This window comes from Vipera berus, assembly GCF_964194415.1.
Source record: "Vipera berus genome assembly, chromosome: Z".
Classification (NCBI taxonomy): domain Eukaryota; kingdom Metazoa; phylum Chordata; class Lepidosauria; order Squamata; family Viperidae; genus Vipera; species Vipera berus.
Window position 1 is genome coordinate 103,385,187 of NC_138205.1, and position 21,295 is coordinate 103,406,481.

Sequence of the window (21,295 nt, forward strand, 5' to 3'; positions counted from 1 at the left end):
ATTTTATGACTTTTCTTGCCACAATTGTTAAATGAATCATTGCAGTTCTTAAGTTAGTAACAAGGTTGTTAAGTACAGTAATCTGGCTTCCCCTTTGACTTTGCTTGTTGGAAGTTCATAAAAAGTGATCGCATGACCCCAGGACATTGCAACCATAATAAATATGAATCAGTTGCCAAGCATCTGAATTTTGATCACATGACTATGAAGGTGCTGCAATGATTGTGTGAAAAACTGTCATAAATCACTTTTTTTCAGAGCCATTTAACTTTGGTCACTAAATGAATTGTTGTAAGTTGAGGAATACCTGTATAACAAATCCATAAAGAAATATGTTTGAATAAAATGGGAATTAGGCAGCATAACTGTCTTACCTACACTTGTCTTTTTACCTGTGGCAAGTAGTTGAGATGGAGGGAGAGTGTATAGTAGAGTATGAATTATTATTTAGCACTGGTAATGTTAAATATACTACCGTAGACATCAATGTGAATGTCAGACCATGGTGTGCCTCCAGCACCTTGTAACACAGAACCACATAAATAGATGTTTTCTTTTTTACATTGTACAGTCTTGTATTCAGGATGACTTGTTTTTTCCCCAGATAGATTAGTATAATTGCTTGCAGAATTCCTACTGTTCTTATTAGACTGGGAAGGCTCAGTCAGCTCATTTCCTGCACAATTTTGAACAATCACAAATTAAGAGAGCCAGTTTGTTATAGTGGTTAAGACATCAGGCTAGAAAGTGGGAGAGCATGAGTTCGAATCCCATTTTAGCCACAAAGCCAGCTGGGTGACCTCGGACCAGTCAGTTTCATTAACTCACCTCAAAAGGTGGTTGTTGTAGGGAAAATAGGAGGAAGCTGCATTGGACATGGTCACTATCTTGAATTGTTTGTAAAAATAATAAAGGCAGGGAAAGGAAGGAAGGAAGGAAGGAAGGAAGGAAGGAAGGAAAGAAAGAAAGAAAGAAAGAAAGAAAGAAAGAAAGAAAGAAAGAAAGAAAGAAAGAAAGAAAGAAAGAAAGAAAGAAAGAAAGAAAGAATATTCCCTGAAAAGCTGCTTGAGTTGCCCCATCTAGTGACATGGCTAGAGCACTACACTACTGCTACAAACAACACAAATAGAGGGCATTTTTCAATACAGTTGAGAAGTAATATTATACACCCAAGTAACATTAATACAGAATTTAATTCATGATAACTGATTTTATGTATCATGTTTAACTTTTGCTTACCTAAACCATGATTCATTGAATAGACTTATGGGCAGGCTGGCTTATATAATGATATTTAAGCTTATCATCTGTCCCTAAGATGAACAAGGGAAAACTCATTGTGTAAGCTAGGCTTTCTTTCAAACAAGATTAATTAAGCCATAATAAAGTAATCTGTATATATAATATTGCAGTGGTAAGTTTGTTTGATTTGTGTGCCCCCATCTCAGCAAGAGATGATTCTGGGTAGCTTATAAACATTAAAAATAGTAAACATTAAAAGGATAAAACAATAATTAACAATGATGATGATATAGTATGGTATAATGTAATAGCTGGATTCCCTAAGACAAACCCAAGCAAATGAATTTATGGCATGGGGGACTCTGTGGATTGATTCCTGTTAATATTTAAACAAATATTAAACAAAATATTGTTTCTTTTTACACAAGAAGATTTGCATGAAACTTCAAGAACTTATAAACTATCAAGAGAAATGACAGAGAAGTCCAATATCCACCATGACTTCCTCCATTAAATATTACTTTCAAGTTACATAATTTAAAGTACACTTGTAAGTGGTATTTTAAAATTCTATCTATTGGCTGCCAATTTTCTCAATAACAACCAAGTAATGGCTCTACAAGCTACAAAGACCATATGCCATTGCTGCCTGGGGAATTAGAGTAATAATAAAGGTCACTCATGGTAAATACCATCTGTTCAAAAACAAGATGGATTACAGTTTCCTGGTGACAGATACAATTGCTTATGTTCCCCCTGAGAAGTAAATTGTTGCTAAGAAGTGATGATTTATTGTTTTACAAGTCATTTAGTAAATAGGTTTTACTGAGGCAAAAGGTCTTGGTTCAGAATGATATCAAAAAAGAAGTATTGGCCTACTAGAAACCTTTATTTAGAAATAGTCTTAAAACCTCAAATGTATTTTATTTAACATGTAAAAGATTATTTTGGAAAGAATTTCCCACAAGGACCATTCACATACCATTAACCCTCTAGTGACTTCCATCTTCTTGGACACTTCACAGAGATACAAAGCTTGTCTTCATGTAGCATTTCTGTTGCGTCAGCATAAAAATAGTTGACAAAAGTCACAAGTGGAAATCCTGCCACACTCCATTTTTTATTTGTATAAAAATTGCAAAACAAGTTTAATGGACACCTAATTTATATTGAAATAGTGCAGAACAAAATGAGCAATGGTTATAATCTTTTCAATTGTATCTTTTCTTCCAAAATCCCTTTTGTGTACAATTGTATTTAATCTGCACCACCACAAGCTCTTCAGGGCAATCAGGAAAGGGGGGAAATTAAGTACATGTTTGAGCAAGTTACTAGCTAATTTTTCAAACAGAATAGATAGTGATTCTATATTGCCCCAGGATCAGACCCAGAAAATAACATCCTTAGAGAGACATCAAGGCTCCACTTCCTAAACAGAACCCACAACTGACAGAGGGCTCTAATATTTTGTGTCTCTACTCCAACCTAATTATTTTGACTGGCAATACATGTATGGCAAGTAAATGGATTTAATAACAATTTTATTGTAAAATGGTATATCTGACCATGCACTGTTAGGGAGCATTATGGGAATTTACATTTGATTAAACTCGCCCAGCCTGCAGAATTGGATCACTATCAGCACAGCAAAATCCCAGTTTGTGCCAGAATAGCCAACCATAGAACTAGAGGTTTTACAGAGCTTTGGATTCCTTTAGGAAGAAATATGATAAAGTCTCAACTGCATTACATTCCCACACAGTGCAGTGATCCCATATTACACAATAAATTTCCCAAAATTATAGGAGGTATATAGTGCAACCAATATCAAAAGATTACATAGCATGCTTTAATGCAGACATGTCAAACACAAGGCCCAGGGGCCGGATCCGGCCCGTAAAGTGGTTTCATGTGGCCCGCGAAGCCATCCTGGAAACAGTGAGGGAACGGCCCCCACTGCCTTGGCCCTGGCCCAGAGACCCTCCTTCTGCCAGAGACCCTCAGATCTGTCCCACTCCTGCCCAGGCCCCCATAGGCACCCTTGATGTGAATGATGTAGAGCAGGCCACACCCACCCAGTAGGCCGTACGCACTCTAGCCATGCCCACCCAGTAGGCCACGCCCACCCTGGCCATACCCACCCGGCCCCTTGAGGGCAACCGCAATGTTGATGCGGCCCTCAATGAAATTGAGTTTGACACCCCTGCTTTAATGGAACACATATTATTCCAAGCCTCATATTTAGATACGTAAACATGGTACAAATACATTTGTGAAAGCCTGTGAACCTGGGCGTCAGTATGTGAGCCACAGAAACTGTCTTATCATGTTTTGTTTTATTGATGTAGAATTGCACCCCTTATCACAATGTGAAACTACAGTATTGGAAACAATAAAGTTATAATACTTCACAAGAGAATAAATATCCCTTTTCCATGACAGATGTTAGATATAAAGTGGCCAAAAGATAATCTGAGAAAAGGAAGCGGAAAGGTCCTCAGTGGCAATCAGAAGAGAGTATAATTACGTTTTGTTACTATATTTCTGTTGCAATCAAAGTTAAATCACACCAAAAGTCCTTCAAATTTAGCCATGAGCAAACTACACTATACTTGGTACTCTTTAGCAGTGCCAGAGAGTCATTATAAAGAACAGAAATTGGGAAAAGACCAAAATGAGAAAAGGGGAAGCAAGTTATTTTTAATGGCATAGTAGAGCAAATCCTACTCCACTTCTTCCTTCAAGCTGTTCTTGTGGCAATATCATTTACTGCATGCTGTTCTCAAACTAATGATTTTCAATATGTATTTATAGCACTTCCCCCATATTTGTACCAGTATTTATAAGCCTCATAGCTTCCTGATTTTGCTGGTTCTGCATGTCCTTAATTCTGTGCTAAGCAATGACATGGTCTGTTTAGTTTTATCTTAGCACAGTGTATAAAACTAAATTTTGTAATTTGCAAATTGTAATTTGAGGTTTAGTATATTGTACACTACACTACTGTACAATCTAAACAACTGTATTTTTAATACATTTGATTTTTTAAAATTGTACTGTATTATGTGGACCCAATCTATAGCTTCCTTAGTTAAAATAAACTCTGGTTTACCATAAATGGAAATAATACAACATTAGTCAATCATTCTCTGGTTTCCTGAGCATACATAAACTCATACATATGCTTGCTTTTTTATTAGGTAATGGTTCTCACAAACATTAAATTATATTGTTGTTGTTGTTAGTTGTGTAGTTGTGTCTGACCCATTGCAACCCCATGGACAGTGTTCTTCCAGGCCTTCCTGTCCTCTACCATCTTCTGGAGTCCATTTAGGCTCACACCTACTGCTTCAGTGACTCCATCCAGCCACTTCGTTTTCTGTCGTCCCCTTCTTCTATTTCCCTCAACCTTTCCCAGCATTAGGCTCTTCTCCAGTGAGTCCTTCCTTCTCATTAGGTGGCCAAAGTATGTGAGTTTCAACTTCAGGATCTGGCCTTCTAAAGAGCAGTCAGGGTTGATCTCCTCTAGGACTGACCAGCTTGATCGCCTTGCAGTCCAAGGGACTCGCAGGAGTCTTCTCCAGCACCATAGTTCAAAGGCCTCAATTCTTTGGTGCTCAGCCTTTCTTATGGTCCAACTTTCACAGCCATACATTGCAACTAGGAAAACCATGGCCTTGACTATACGCACTTTTGTTGACAGGGTGATGTCTCTGCTTTTTAGTGTGTGTCTAGATTTGCCATAGCTTTCCTTCCCAGGAGCAAGCGTCTTTTAATTTCCTGGTTGCAGTCCCCATCTGCAGTGATCTTGGAGCCCAGGAAAATAAAATCTGTCACTACCTCCATTTCTTCCCCATCTATTTGCCAGGAATTGAGAGGGCCAGATGCCATGATCTTGGTTTTCTTAATGTTTAGTTTCAACTCTCTCTCTTCACCCACATCAAGAGGCTCTTTAGTTCCTCTTCACTTTCTGCCATTAGAGTGGTATCATCTGCATATCTTAAACTATACTTGCTTATAGTTTTGTAAATTCAAACTCTGGTTTATAACATCCTTACATCTTCCTTATATGCCAGAAGTAGTACTCCTGAAATTCTTTGTCAGACTTCCTGAGAATTCTAGAAATTGTGATCTCAACATAGAGGGAGAATATCACATTGAGGAAAGCTTATGTCAAAATCTTACATGAAATCCAGACAACTGAAGAAACTATGTTTAGCAAATCATGGGCCCAAGCATAGCCTTGTCCCAAGGTTCTAAATGATCAGGTGAAGAATGCTTATGCAGAGGTGGACACTATTATCAAGAAACGAAGACTTATATCAAAACTGACCATAGATTTCTAGGTTTAGTGGCTGAAATTGACATTAATCAAGCAAAAGAAGGGTATTTCTTGACTAGCAAAGAGGCCGTGATGCTAGAAGTACCTGCCAGGTGGTTAGTGGATTAAAAAGATCCCACCTCCACCTCATTGATATAATGGTTCCTGGCTTACCCAATTTTTGTTAATTTTAATGTTTAACGTTTTTATATTTTGTTTTTATAATGCTATACTGTAAGCTGCCCAGAGTTCTTTGAAAGTGAAATGGATGGCTTATAAATTTAATAAATAAATGCTAACATCTCTGATTGCTTGATGTATCAAAAATATTTATGCTAATTGCAAGAGAAAACACTGTATATGTCTCTCTCTTTATGTATTTCAATAGTGTTCTGAACCTGAGTGTGTGCATTCCTTCATCCAACAGTGTTGTAATGGACAAGAAAAGACAGGCATTATTTGCAGGAGGCTGAGGATGGGTTAAAGTTATCCTTAGTAAGCAGTTAGTTGGAGTATGTTTGCAATGGACTAAGCAGAATATATGTAAGTCCCATCTGTTGAATCTGTTTTCTTTCTCTCTGTGTCACTGTGATGTTTATGAAGATGGACCCTATGGACTTACCATAAATAATGCCAAAGGCCAGAAAGTAGGGAAAGTGTTTACGCTTGATAAAGGTGATGCTGTTCAGCTGTACTGCTCAGCAGATTCCAATCCACCAAATATTTATTCATGGATCCTGAAGGCAAACAACTCCATACATCCAGTACAATATGGAGAATTTCTAGAAATTGCATCTGAGGAGGTGACACAGAGAACAGAATACATATGCACTGCTTATAACAACATGACTGAAACCCACGTTGAAACCCACATCCTGGTGATAGTAATACCAAAAGGTAAGAATGAATGAATGACAGGTAGACAATAGATAAAAGTTTACAGTGTAGAGAATATCAGTTTGGGAAAGGCTGCTCTGTGAGATGTATTGCATCTGCAAAGAAACATTCTGATCCTAAATTATCCCACAGGATACATAATGTTATATGCAGAATGTTCAAATTTTCTTTTCTTCAGTACATATGTAAAAGTTACTGTTTTTTAAGACATTTCTTATCCTTGGATGTGTTAAGACATTCTCCTAAGAATGGAAGCTAAACAGAGCTTTTAAGCATTGTAGTATGGTTGCATACTATTCTTTAACATCACACTATTTAATGTAGTTATTTGATGATATTTGTGCCAGCATATCAAGATTTAAGATTTATCTACGGTATTTCTATTTCAGAAGTTCCAAATGGATCAACAATGATAAATCAACTGTATATTGCTTTATGATACATTATTATATTGAGTAGTTCAAAACCTACAAACCTCCATTGTTTGATCCAGATTGCTGTCAGTCTCAGTATGGCCAATAATTAAAAATAATAATTTCTAAATGGTCAGAGATTGCCTACCCTTTCTTTAAGCTCATGTAATGGAAGAAGACAACTACATCTAAAAGAAAGAAATAGACTAGGTCCCTCCCCAAAAAGCATTTGATTTCATTTTAAGTTATATTTATGAAATATAAATGATATGATTGCTTCTAACTATTATTTAAATGATTGCAATTTTGTGACAATTTTTAAAAATCTCTAATGGCCCCATCCAAGGTTTTGGGGATTTGAAGGTAAGCCTAGGGCAGGGGTAGGCAAGCTTGGCTCTTTTATGACTCGTGGACTTCAATTGCCAGAATATTCTGGCAGTTGAAGTCCACAAGTCATAAACGTTTAAGTTTAAGTTTATTGAATTTATATACCGCCCTTTTCCCGTAGGACTCTACAAAGTATTTAAAACATCAATGCAATACAAAAGTTAAAAACAGTTAAAAATAATTAAATTTGATCCCTGAAAAAAATATAAAACCCCATTTAAAAACTCTCAGCCTGGGCCGGAAAGCTCAAAGAGCCAGGTCTTCAGGTCCCGGCGGAATGACCGAAGGTTGGGGGCAGTCCTAAGCTCCACGGGCAGCTGGTTCTAAAGGGCAGGTGCACCCACTGAGAAGGCTCTCCCCCTGGGTGTTATCCGCTGGCAGTCTTTTACCGGCGGCACCCTGAGAAGGCCCTCCATGTGGGAGCGCACAGGACGAAGGGAACTTGATGCCAGCAGCAGGTGTTCCCTCAAATATCCCAGACCCAAGCTATTTAGGGCTTTATAGGTCATCACCAGCACCTTGAATCTCACCCGGAGGGCAACTGGAAGCCAATGCAGCTCGCGGAGTAGAGGTGTTACATGGGAGTATCAGGAAACCCCCATCACAACTCGCGCAGCAGCATTCTGCACCAGCTGAAGCCTCCGAGTGGTCCTCGAGGGCAGCCCCATATAGAGAGCGTTGCAGTAGTCTAACCGGGAGGTCACGAGCGCATGGGTGACTGTGCGTAGGGCATCTCGGTCCAGATAGGGTCGCAACTGGTGCACCAGGCGAACCTGGGCAAAATAAAAGAGCCAAGCTTGCCTACCCCTGGCCTAGGGCATCTACAAATTGTATTGTCTTCCCACCCCCCACTCCTCCCCCCAGGTTTAAATAGACAGAACAATCTTCCTTCTCCTTCTCTCAGTTTCTTCAGTAAACACTGGTAGAATTGTGATAGGTTCATCATCTTATCCCACATACTGTGGCATAAACATACCTTGTTAACTATTTTTTAAGCAGGGTGTCCTCATGTTCGTCTGAAGCAACCTTTAGTCTGACTTAAACTCTTTTGATAGTAAAGTTCCGGTTCTGAAGCAATTTTGTTAATTAGCATGATGCCTTACAGTACATTTCCCAAGCTTATTTGTCTCCTGCACCACAAAATTCTGTGCCATTTGTGAATAGCAGCTGCCTATTGTATAGAGGGATTTAGTGTAATAGTACATAAAAAATTTCTTTCAGACATGTTAAAAGGACAACAGGTTAGAACTGTATAGTGAAACCAATATTAGGTTGAACCAGACAGACAGACTGACAGACAAATTGGTGTTTCAGAGTAAAAACTAAGTGACTAAAAATGGTTTGGCATTGGTAGAACATTTAGCATTTTTAAACAAAAGTCTTTAACATTAGGCAGACTGACTTATCAGAAAAAGAAGCACATTGTTAGTTATTACATATGAAATGTTAGTTTGCTATGTGATCAGGAGATACAGCAGGGGTCTTCAAACCTGGCCCTTTTATGACTTGTGGACTTCAACTCCCAGAATTCCTCAGCCAGCATCCTGGCTGAGCAATTCTGGGAGTCGAAGTCCACAAGTCATAAAAAGGCCAAGTTTGAAGACCCCTGAGATAGAGGAACCAACATTTTCTGTGGTATGAAGGACTCAGAAAAAAATGGATCCTGGATTTAACTGGCAAGGGTGGTCCTTGGTGCTTTCCTTCTTTCTTTCAAGAAAACAACCAAGTTCAGAGAGCATCAAGGACCCCTCATTTTTATTTTTTTTATTTTAATTCCATTTATATCCCGCCCTTCTCCGAAGACTCAGGGCGGCTTACAAGGTTAGCAGTAGCCTTCATTCTATGTATATGCCTGCTTATTAGAGCTTTCACACACACCCCAAGCGGCATTATTACAAAGTCAGCTTAATTGCCCCCAACAATCTGGGTCCTCATTTTACCTACCTCGGAAGGATGGAAGGCTGAGTCAACCTTGAGCCTGATGGGATGCGAACCTGCACTAATTGCAGGCAGCTGGTGTTACTTAAGGAGGCATTAGCCCACTGCTCCACCAAGGCTATAAGAAAAGCTGACTGTATTAAAGACTGCTACACTCCACAGAGCACTCCCCCCCCTCCTTTTCAACATCTACATAGAACTGCTGATAAGGTATTCCCAGTTTGAGGTTGAGTACACTCCGTGTCTTGTCCCTTTAAAAACAACTTATCTCTGTCTACTTGCTCCTTCAAAATACAGAGAAAAAAGTGAAATCAGCATCACTTCTCTTTCTGAAGCCTTTTCCCCTCCAGATTGACACTTATTTATAAAGGGTAAGGGATCAGTAATGTTTTCCTTCATGCCATAAAGCAAGATGGGGAGTATTATATAAAAATGTGTCTACATGAATTAAACACTTGCCTGGTGACACCTGAAGTGATAAATTATTATTTTTCTTTCTCAAATAGATTAGCTGTGTTTGTTAATCTAGCATCTATACTAAATGTTTTTTTCCTCTCAATCCTATTCAATTAGTGTGAAAATAATATCTCTGAACAAATTCCCTATTCATTTTGGAAGCTTCTGTAGAATTGTGAAAAGTTTCTGAACATGATTAGCAGAACCAAAACTGGAAGCACTGGACTTTATCTCTAGCACACAGATGCCTTATCAGTGAAATAAGCAAATTTGTGAAACCATGGTTACATCTTATCTTTTTCATATTTACATTTACTAAATTAGGGGATTAAATATATTTAACTAAAGATAGGCATTTTAGGAGACAAATATAATTTGTCCTGGCACCAGGGAAAATGTTCACCATGAAGAAAATATATACATAAGAGGCAACACAAATTAACTTTTAGATATATAAACACACACACACACACACACACAGTCTCTCTATTATGAATGCACTTTCACCATGTTGTTACCAGATATATCTATTCTTCTCCAGGAAAAACTAAATCCATTAGCAACACAGTAGAATATGATTATTCAGCAGCTACAGCAGCATTGTTTTCTTTTCCTCTTTAAGCAATTTTATAGTTGTTGTTGTTTTAAAAACTTTTTTGCTATATCTACCTTAAACTAAATCTGCTAGGTTCATGCACAAAGCCATGGTTTATTTAATAAACCGTAAGTGGAAAGGCTCACAACATTATGCTAGGCTATGATTCATAAATCGCAATAGTAATGACCCAAGTGTGTGTAATGTAGGAATAAGATACCGATTAGAAAACCTGAGCTGGAAATTCCTTTCAGATATGAAGTCCACTGGATAATTTTAAGACAACTTAATTTAATGAACATACCTGCTTCATATATCATGCTAAAACCATGCTTTACTTAAATATAATTTATTAACAAGCTGGATGCATTGATATATTCCACTAAACCAGACATGTCAAACTCGTGACTTCACTGACATCGCACAATGTATTGGAGCTTTTTTTTTCCATTGCCGGCAATGGGGTGGGTGCGTTTTTGGGATGATGTGTCTGGCCCATGGGCCGGCAGTTTGACACCCCTGCACTAAACAATGAACCACAATAGGTAGTTTGCACAAAATGTAGCCAAAACCCAGCTGTAGTTCTCTAGCATGAATAAAGTAAAAGAGTTTGAAGAACTATAAATATTTCCTTGAAGAATATAAGCTACAGTTAATAAATAAAGCCAATTTTATTTAATTAGTAAATTATAGTTAATTATAGTTTAATACACAGTGTGAACCAGCATCAGAACCAAATCAAGTATAATGCAATTTCATTGATTCATCCCTAATGATGCATTGAACTCTATCCAGATCTGTATGGATACAATGATTGTATCAAATGATTTACACACTGTTTTCTACTAATAAATTTGGTCTCTGAATTTTGCATAGAATGGAGACTGGTTTTAGCTGTTGCAGACACATTTACAACAATTGAGACATTTAAAAAAGTGTTTTTGGGTCCAGCAAAGTGAGCTGATGCTGGAACTCAGGTACAAGTTAAAACCTCTGGTGAATTCTATTTTGCTCTTCCACACTTAATTTAAAATTTAATTTAAAATTACTACGGGGATATTCTAAAGTTTAAAATTGGTTAGAACTATCCTTCCTATTTCCTGCCATTTATCTCTAGTGATTAATGAAGTATTTGCAATTACTTTATAATTACTAAAACATTTAGTTTGTCTGAAAGAGGATATTAGCTACTGTTGGGGTTTTTTTTATTTTGTCCCTTCAAATGTGCAGCAGCAGAAATACATAATTTCATGTTTCATGCCTTGTTTCATGTCTCAACGCTTTAACATTGCTAAGGGAATGATATCTGCAAAAATCTAGACAACTCTTGGTAGAAATCTCTGACTTCTTTGCTGCTAAAGAAAGCTGTAATATTTGGGGAGAATGCAGGAATGGTAGTTCAAGCAAATAAAAAAGGAGCTTCTATTGTCTTTCTTCTATAGCAAGATGGTCTTTGCACATTCTTTAGTCTTAAAGGCTTCAGGATTTTGTTTACTTGTCTCATTTATCCAGGTTTGTACACATTGCTAGCATTTGAGCTTAATTCAGAGAAAGAGCAACAAGGATTTCAATTTCCTTTTTTGATGCAGGAACCATTTTTTTTCTCTAGCTCCTTTTCCTGCTGTTCTATTTTTGTTCCTAGTTTTCTGTTTGCCTCTCAAGTCTAAAAAGAGATATCCTGCAAGAGGAGACGGCAGCTGTAAACTGTGACAAGGCAGTATTCATTCTGGATGGAACTTACATTTTGGGTTTGATTTATAATACTATATGGAGTTGGCCAGGATGGCTTTTGGAACAAACCTAGTTATGTTGTCAGGAATAAAAGTAAAAGTAGATTTTATAAACAATGTCACAACATGTTGAATAAGCAACCCAACATATTCATACATTAATACTTTTAATCTAAAATCATCTCTAGCTGTTGTTTTCCTAAGTAGTTTCTTAACCTTAATTTTAAGATATGTGGACTTCGATTCCCATAAATCTCCAGCCAACCAGGAATTTTTGTACGGACTTGAGATCAAAAATTCCATATTAGGAAGACATATACCCCTATCAGAGAAAAAAGCCAACCATTTATGTGATCAGACTTATGTATTAAATCCTATGGAGGTCTTTTACCATATTCTTCATGTGTAATCCTTTCTCTGGATATCTTGCATTATTTTCTTCATGGTCAAACAATGGCTCCCTACTTAGGCTTCATCTAATTTTTTAATAATGTTCCAGTACTAGTTTTTTCATTGCTATAGATTTTAAAAGGTGTTTTTTTTATGTTCTCCAAGTTGTTAGAAGTAGGGATGAACTGTGAGTATCCCCTAATGGCTACCTGCAAGCACAGCAAATGCTTTTAATGAGTAACAAAATAAATCCCTGTTAACAATTTCATCTGCAAAAATGACTTTTTGAAAATAACAATTTCAAGTGGTTTTCCTGTTCAAGAAGAAGGAGCAATTAAATATTTTTTTGCATGTTTGTTCTTTGTCACCTCAGTGAAAGGTTGGAACAGAATTCATAATTATTACTTTTTGAAACCCAGAGGTAAGTAGTCATTTAAGGTACGGTAATATTGAGTGTAAGGCAGTTCTTAGATTCCCCTAGGTGAGAGATGTCTGTAGAAAGAAACTACCTACAGTGTATTTCTCTTATCTCTTGCCATTCCTTTACAGTATTCAAAACATCAAGTTTAACTTTATTGATTATTCTCCTTCAATGGTACTTTATTGATTAGTCAGTTGACCATTATCAAAAAACAATGGGCACGGATTGCAACAAAGTAGAATAAAACAAGATAAAATGAAGAAAGAAGAAAGTTAAAATATAACAAAATAAAATAAAATAGTGTAAGATAAAATAGAATATAGAAACATAAGTACTAATATAGAAATCAGTACTTGTTTAGGTAAATGAACCCAGCTTTACATTGCAACCAATGTGCTCCATAAAATGTATTCAGTTAGTTGAACAGTCTCGACTAAAAGCAGTTCAAACGATAACATGCATTTGTGCTTTGAAGGAATTTAGGTGATATTTTGTTAGAGACCCAGTGGGTAGTTCTATTAACTAATGTCTATGAATTTTGAGCCCTTGGTGGGACAGTACTCCTTACTGTTTCTCCTTCCCAATCTCACAGAGAGTATTCTGAAACTGCTTGAAATTAGCTGTGCGAACTCTCATATCAGAATGTCAAGAAAAAGTGAAGGATCCTGATAACTATTTGGTGTTCCCTCTAGCCAATCATTTGCCATTTAGTCAAAGCCACAATATCTTAGTAGAATCTAGGGTAGCAGAACATCATAAAATAGAGATAAAAATAAATGTAAGCTGATAATAGGAGGGCAGGCTACTGGCCTGAAAGCTCTGATGATGACATGATACAATTGTTTGCAATCAAGCATTTTCCCCAAGAGTTGCAACCATAGCTATAGGTATACTCAGTGCTTTTTTTGTCATAAAACACCCAGAATGGAGTTCCAGCACCTTTTTTGGATGGAAACTTGTAGGGTAGGCAAGGCAGGTTGTATGACAAGTGTGAGTTCCGGCACCTTTTTCTTTTACAAAAAAAGCACTGGTTATACTGAACAGATAGTCATTGTTTAACAACTGTCTCATATAGTAATCACTCACAGCTGATAATATTGAAAAAGTAACTTTACGACCACTTCTCTAATTATGATCTTTGCAGGTCTGCAGTGCAAAAGAAATCTGAACTAAGATTATATTTCACTTACTGTAGCAGCCATTTTATTTAACAACTGAATTGTTGGTTCCAGTTGTATTCATTCAGCAAAGGCTACCTATAGAGCCTCTTTATGTGTATCTGATTGTTGTTAGCTGCGAAGTCGTGTCCGACCCATCGCGACCCTATGGACAACGTTCCTCCAGGACTTCCTGTCCTCTACTATCTTCTGGAGTCCATTTAAGCTCATGCCTACTGCTTCAGGGACTCCATCCAGCCACCTCATTCTCTGTCGTCCCCTTCTTCTATTGCCCTCGATCTTTCCCAGCATTAGGCTCTTCTCCAGTGAGTCCTTCCTTCTCATTAGGTGGCCAAAGTATTTGAGTTTTAGCTTCAGGATCTGGCCTTCTAAAGAGCAGTCAGGGTTGATCTCCTCTAGGACTGACTGGTTTGATTGCCTTGAAGTCCAAGGGACTCGCAGGAGTCTTCTCCAGCAACATAGTTCAAAGGCTTCAAATCTTTAGCGCTCAGCATTTTTTATGGTCCAACTTTCACTGCCACACATTGCAACTGGGAAGACCATAGCCTTGACTATACGCACTTTTGTTGACAGGGTGATGTCTCTGCTTTTTAGTGTGCTGTCTAGATTTGCCATGGCTTTCCTCCCCAGAAGCAAGCATCTTTTAATTTCTTGGCTGCAGTCCCCATCTGCAGTGATCTTGGAGCCCAGGAAAATAAAATCTGTCACTACCTCCATTTCTTTCCCCATCTATTTGCCAGGAATTGAGAGGGCCGGATGCCATAATCTTGGTTTTCTTAATGTTAAGTTTCAACCCAAGTTTTGCACTCTTTCTTCACCCGCAACAAGAGGCTCTTTAGTTCTTCACTTTCTGCCATTAGAGTGGTATCATCTGCATATCTTAGGTTGTTGATATTTCTTCCGGCAATCTTAATTCCAACTTTTGATTCATCTAGCCCTGCCTTTCTCATGATGTGCTCTGCATATAAGTTAAGTAGACAGGGCGACAGTATACAGCCTTGCCGGACTCCTTTCCAATTTTGAACCAATCAGTGGTTCTGTGTCCAGTTCTCACTGTTGCTTCTTGGCCCACATATAGGTTTCTCAAGAGACAAATAAGGTGGTCTGGTACGCCCATCTCTTTAAGAACTTGCCATAGTTTGTTATGATCCACACAATCAAAGGCTTTAGCATAGTTAATGAAGCAGAAGTAGATGTTTTTCTGGAACTCTCTAGCTTTCTCCATGATCCAGTGTATGTTGGCAATTTGATCTCTAGTTCCTCTGCCTCTTCAAAATCCTGCCTGTACTTCTGGTAGTTCTCGATCCACATACTGCTGAAGTCTAGCTTGTAGGATTTTAAGCATGACTTTACTAGCATGAGAAATGAGTGCAACGGTGCGATAGTTTGAACATTCTTTGGCACTGCCTTTCTTTGAAATTGGAATGTAAACTGATCTTTTCCAATCCTGTGGCCACTGTTGAGTTTTCCAAATTTGCTGGCAAATTGAGTGTAGCACTTTTACTGCATCGTTTTTTAAGATTTTGAATAGCTCAGCTGGAATATTGTCACCTCCACTAGCTTTGTTGTTGCTCAACTTTTCTAAGGCCCACTTCACTTCACATTCTAGGATGTCTGGCTCGAGGTCAGTGACCACCTGATTGTGATTATCAGGGACGTTAAGCTCATTCTTGTATAGTTCTTCTGTGTAATTTTGCCACCTCTTCTTAATCTCTTCTGCCTCTGTTATGTCCCTGCCATTTTGGTCCTTTATCATGCCCATTTTTGCATGAAACGTTCTCTTCATCTCTCCAATTTTCTTGAAAAGATCTCTGGTCCTCCCTATTCTATTGTTTTCTTCTATTTGCACTGTTCATTTAAGAAGGCATTTTTATCTCTTCTAGCTATTCTCTGGAATTCTGCATTCAATTGGGCGTATCTTTCTTTTTCTCCCTTGCCTTTCACTTCCCTCCTTTCCTCAGCTATTTGCAAAGCTTCCTCAGACAGCCATTTTGCTTTCTTGCATTTCTTTTTCTTTGGGATGGTTATGGTTGCTACCTGTTGTACAATGTTGCGAACCTCTGTCCATAGTTCTTCAGGCACTCTGTCTATCAGATCTAATTCCTTAAATCTATTTGTCACCTCTACTGTATATTCAACAGGGATATGATTTAATTCATACCTGAGTGGCCTAGTGCTTTCCCCTACTTTCTTCAGTTTAAGTCTAAACTTTGCAATGAGAAGCTCATGGTCTGTGCCACAGTCAGCTCCTGGTCTTGTTTTTACTGACTGTATAAAGCTTCTCCATCTTTGGCTGCAGAGCATATAGTCAATCTGATTTCTGTGTTGACCATCTGGTGATGTCCATTTGTAGAGCCGTCTCTTGGGTTGTTGGAAAAGAGTGTTTGCTATGATCATTGTATTCTCTTGACAAAATTTTATCAGCCTGTGCCCTGCTTCATTTTGTACTCCAAGGCCAAACTTGCCTGTTATTCTGGTTATCTTTTGGCTTCCTACTTTAGGATTCCAATGCCCCATGATAATGACATCATTTTTTGGTGTTAGTTCTATAAGGTGCTATAGGGCTTCATAGAACCGGTCAATTTCATCCTCTTCAGCACTGGTGGTTGGGGCATAGACTTGGACTACTGTGATATTGTATGGTTTGCCTTGGATTCGAACTGAGATCATTCTGTCATTTTGAGGATTGTATCCCAATATTGCTTTTCTTACTCTTTTATTGACTATGAAGGCTACTCCATTTCTTCTGAGGGATTCTTGCCCGCAGTAGTATACCTGATGGTCATCTGAATTAAATTCACCCATTCCTGTCCATTTTAATTTGCTGATACCTAAGATGTCAATGTTCAGTCTTGTCATCTCTTGTTTGACCACATCCAGCTTTCCTTGATTCATCGATCTTACATTCCAGGTTCCTATGGAGAAAAAATCTTTACAGCATCGGACTTTCCTTTCACCACCAGACACATCCACAGCTGAGCGTCCTTTCGGCTTTGGCCCAGTCACTTCATTCTTTCTGGTGCTACTAGTACTAGCCCTCTGCTCTTCCCCAGTAGCATATTGGACGCCTTCCGACCTGAGGGGCTCATCTTCCAGTGTCATATCGTTTTGTCTTTTGGTACTGTCCATGGGGTTTTCATGGCAAAGATACTGGAGTGGGTTGCCATTTCCTTCTCCAGTGGATCACATTTTGTCAGAACTCTGTGCTATAACCTTTCCGTCTTGGGTGGCCCTGCACGGCATAGCTCATAGCTTCATTGAATTACACAAGCCCCTTCGCCACGACATGGCAGTAATCCATGAAGGGAGTGTATCTGATTACGAAGAGACTAAGAGAACTTAGGATCTAAAAGTAAAGATGGAGCGAAAGTTCAGGGCACCATACTTATATAACAGCATTTTTTAATTCTAAAACTGATTGAAATAGACTATGAGAATTAAAATTCGATTCTCAGATAATATTGTTTCTGAAATCGATTAGGGAGTTCTGAGTTTATTTAGGGTGACATGAGAACAAATATAAGGAAAAATTGCATGACTTAAATTCCATGAAATTCAAACCAGGCAAATTACAAAATGGAAGGTTTATAATTTGAATTATGCAGCAACCCAGCAGAAGAAATTCACTTCTGCTGCCCAAGATGGATGATGATGTGGGAACAAAGTAATGGAGTCCTAATGCTGTATTGGTACAAATGGCAGATGTAAACAAACTCTTAGTTATTATTTGTTTTTTCCAGAATCAATTAATTAAATATCCCATTATGCTTGCTTTTATGAGAATGAAAGAAAAATGAATGAGTGTGTGTGTTAAATGTTGATAACATAAAAGTTGAGAAATTGTGCTGTGATTGACCAAAAAATGGAATAAAGAAATTTGACTTAATATTTTATATGTTACTAAAACCAAAATAACAACTGTATTAGGTACTAGTTGTCCCTAAAATATTGTCCCTTCATGTACATAGTCACAAAATATGTGAATTTGTTTTCACCATTGTAATATAATAGGCACCCAGCTTTTCCAGCATTTGGGTTTGTATTTTTGGAGAACAGCTCCATCAATGGTTGGTATTGATTATTTTTACTAAGGATGATAGAACATGTAATCCAGCTATATCTGAATGTCAACACTGAGAGAAGATGCCATAGAAGCACCTTTAATCTATACCTAATCTAAATGCAGGGTTTTATTAATATTCTTGTTTGTCTGATCAACAAGAGATACTAACTTTAGATGTTCTGGGGTCACCTAAATCAAACGTAAGCAGATTTGTATCTGATGTTCTGATTTTTTTAAAAAAAATAAAGAAATTTTATGAATGTTATACTATATGTCTATTCAGGATTATTTCACAATTAACTATCAAAGATTAATTTCTGTCCTTCTCTGTTATAGGACTGGATCAGAAAGGGAAATATTTGTCACCTCTAGCAATAATAACTGGAATTTCATTATTTTTGATAGTATCAATATGTATTTTCGCAATATGGAGACGATTTCAGCCACATAAAGGTATGTTAAATGAAAACCTATTACCTTCAAAGTTTCTATAAATTATACTTTTTAAAAACAATTTTTATTTTCTTTCTTTTTTGCAGTAATACAGCACAAATTGAACAGGTAGAACACTAAATTATTCTTTTTATATGAACTCTACATAAACTTTTTTTTTTAAAAAAAAAATCTGCTATATACTAATACTACATAAAATTTAAAATACTTCCATTTTTTAGAAAAGGCCCCAGGACTAAAGCACGTTACCGAAAAGGACAAACTGTTTCAGGTAATATAAGTATAAAATAGAAACATATCCATCATAAACTAGAAAGAGAGATATATAAACAGGCAGAAAGACATAGATGATAGACAGTTGGATAGAATGGGCTGTTGACCACTCTACAATATAAGTGCTAGGGATGCCTGTCAAGTGACAAATTTTCTTATCTTTGCCTTTTATGGAGAAGGGCAGATGCATTTACTTTGGAACAAAGATCTGGGTTATAGCTTTTCATATTTTTTTTAAATTAAAAAAAACCCTTTTTGGACCAGAAATATGCTTGGAATTATGCTGGAGACTAGTATTTATTTTGCAGTATGCCTGATTCCCGTTTTTTAAATTAATATGTAAAAAGTCAAACAGATGAGTCGGGCAACTTGGGGGATACCAAGGAAAGTAAGTGCAGGGACATGGATATATACACATAAACACACAAACACACATACACAATTTCTTACAAATATGAGGGCAAAAATATAAAGTTTCTATGTGCTTCATCTACTTTGGAACAAAATTAGTGTTTGAGGACAAATAAGGATGAATTTTTTTTCCACTTTTATATATTTACTTTGTGGGGAAAGTGTGAACTTCTTTTCTGAACTTCTGTTTTCTTTTAATGTTTTACATGGAACATCATAGACATAACTGTCATTCTATTACTTCCATTCTCTTACTCAAATGTTCCAGCATTCAACTTTTTCTTAATATTTCATTGGAATTCAACTTGAAGTGTAATATAGTACAACTCATCATAATTCATGTTTTTATTTTTAGGACATGAAAATGCAATGAGAGATTTTGGAGTATACGAATTTATTGCACTCCCAGATTCTGCAGAAAACCCACGGGTAAGTGAGTGTATAATGAAATAGACATATTTGAAGAATCAGTACTGTCTGTAAAATGGGATTATAAAATAATTTAAAGATTCCCCAAACTAGAAATCCTATAAATCCATGTTTTGAGAACTTACTTTATTTTCCACTTGTACATTCAGTTCTTCCCCCTGCAAGATCATAGGAGTTAAAGTCCTCTTAAACTTGTGATGGTGCTGAAAGAGTACTACTTATGACGGGTCCTTGAAGTGTCAACAGTTGCAGCATTTCCATGTTACTTGATTGTAATCCATATGCTCAGCTATCAGCCCAAATTTCTGACTGTCAGAGTTCCAGCTGTTCATACGATTGTGATTTACAACCTTCCCTGTCAGCTTCCCACAAGCAAAGTCAATGTGAAACCAGCAGGAAGTTGGAAAATGTGGTCATGTGAAGCCCTTGCTTAACTTTGGTATCTGGGGACTGCTGGAACCATTATCACTAGTGGGGTGGTCGTATGACATTATACTTTATAATTGCACTTCTTAGCAATTGACATTCCAGTCCCAATGACCAATGTTAAGGGAGGACTACCTGTAATTTCTGTGCCTCTCCCAATTTATCTTCATATCAACAAACTTGTTATGTATTTTAGGCTGGAAAAGTGACAGACCTAAAATGTCTCATTGAGACTCATGGGGTGCAAAAAGTAGTTTGCTCTGTCTTAATCCATCAGTTCCACCATTTTCCATATTGACTATACTTACTTTATTTATTTATTTTGTGGATGTTTTTACAGCTTTAATATTTTTAATTGTTTCATAATTTTAGAATTGTAAGCCACCCAGAATCACTTGGTTGAATTGGTTGACTATAGAAACTGAATGAATGAATGAATGAATGAATGAATGAATGAATGAATGAATGAATGAATGAATGGGCTTTTATTATGGTCTTGCTTATTTATTTAAATAAAATTGTAACCTGCTTCTTTCAGGTACCAAGACTGCGTGTTACTGACTTTAATGTTACTGACTCTGATGTTGGGCAAAGTCAGGATATTAATGTTACAGTTTATGAAGTTGTTCATCCTGTTCCTCAACCAAATGAAGAACCACAAGAGTAAGTTCATAATGCTGATATATTAAGAAAGACATCTGTTTGGGCCCTACAAAACTTCCAACAGTGATATCTGTCTTTTTTATCAAGTCCACCAACCTTGTTGCTGATAGTCCTCATGTCTTGCTTTACCTTTTCCTATACGTAAAACATAATATTCTTTAAATTTCTTAAGGACTGTGACATAGAAGAGAAAGTTGAGTGCTTATTCTCTGTTACCATAGACAGAATGATTAAATTCAGTGGGTTTATGTAATGAGGATAGTGTTCAGCTGAATAATTTGATAATGAAAATATTGTCTGAGAGTATTGCTAATTACCTAGAATTAGGAATTGACTTTCTCATCTTGAAAATCTTTTAATTCTATATTTCCTGTGTCAAACAGGGAATGAATTAAATAGCCTTCAAGTTCCCCTTCTCCCCCCAAATACTCCCTTTCTCCTTCAAAGTTCTTTGAGATTTACAGTATAATCTCTATGCATGTTTCCTAATTGCACTGAATTCGTTGGAATTTGCTGCCAAGCTCAATTATATTGGGGAAGGGAATAAACCTTGGAAATCATTTTGTTGTTGTCAAACAATTCTGATAGTCACAGCATATTCCTATACAT

The 21,295-nt window shown here is 37.1% G+C and overlaps 1 protein-coding gene across 1 annotated transcript in view; it reads left to right on the top strand.

Moving 5' to 3' along the window:
• Nucleotides 1-20,690, top strand: part of HEPACAM2 (HEPACAM family member 2) — a gene marked incomplete at both ends in the record, with an annotated part of 29,601 nt that extends 8,911 nt beyond the window's left edge. The window contains 4 exons of the mRNA XM_081346263.1: nt 6,167-6,460; nt 18,368-18,484; nt 19,524-19,597; nt 20,562-20,690. Of these exons, the coding sequence (XP_081202389.1) occupies nt 6,167-6,460; nt 18,368-18,484; nt 19,524-19,597; nt 20,562-20,690 (614 nt within the window). The remainder of the gene's footprint in view (nt 1-6,166; nt 6,461-18,367; nt 18,485-19,523; nt 19,598-20,561) is intronic.
• Nucleotides 20,691-21,295: the final 605 nt, after the last annotated feature.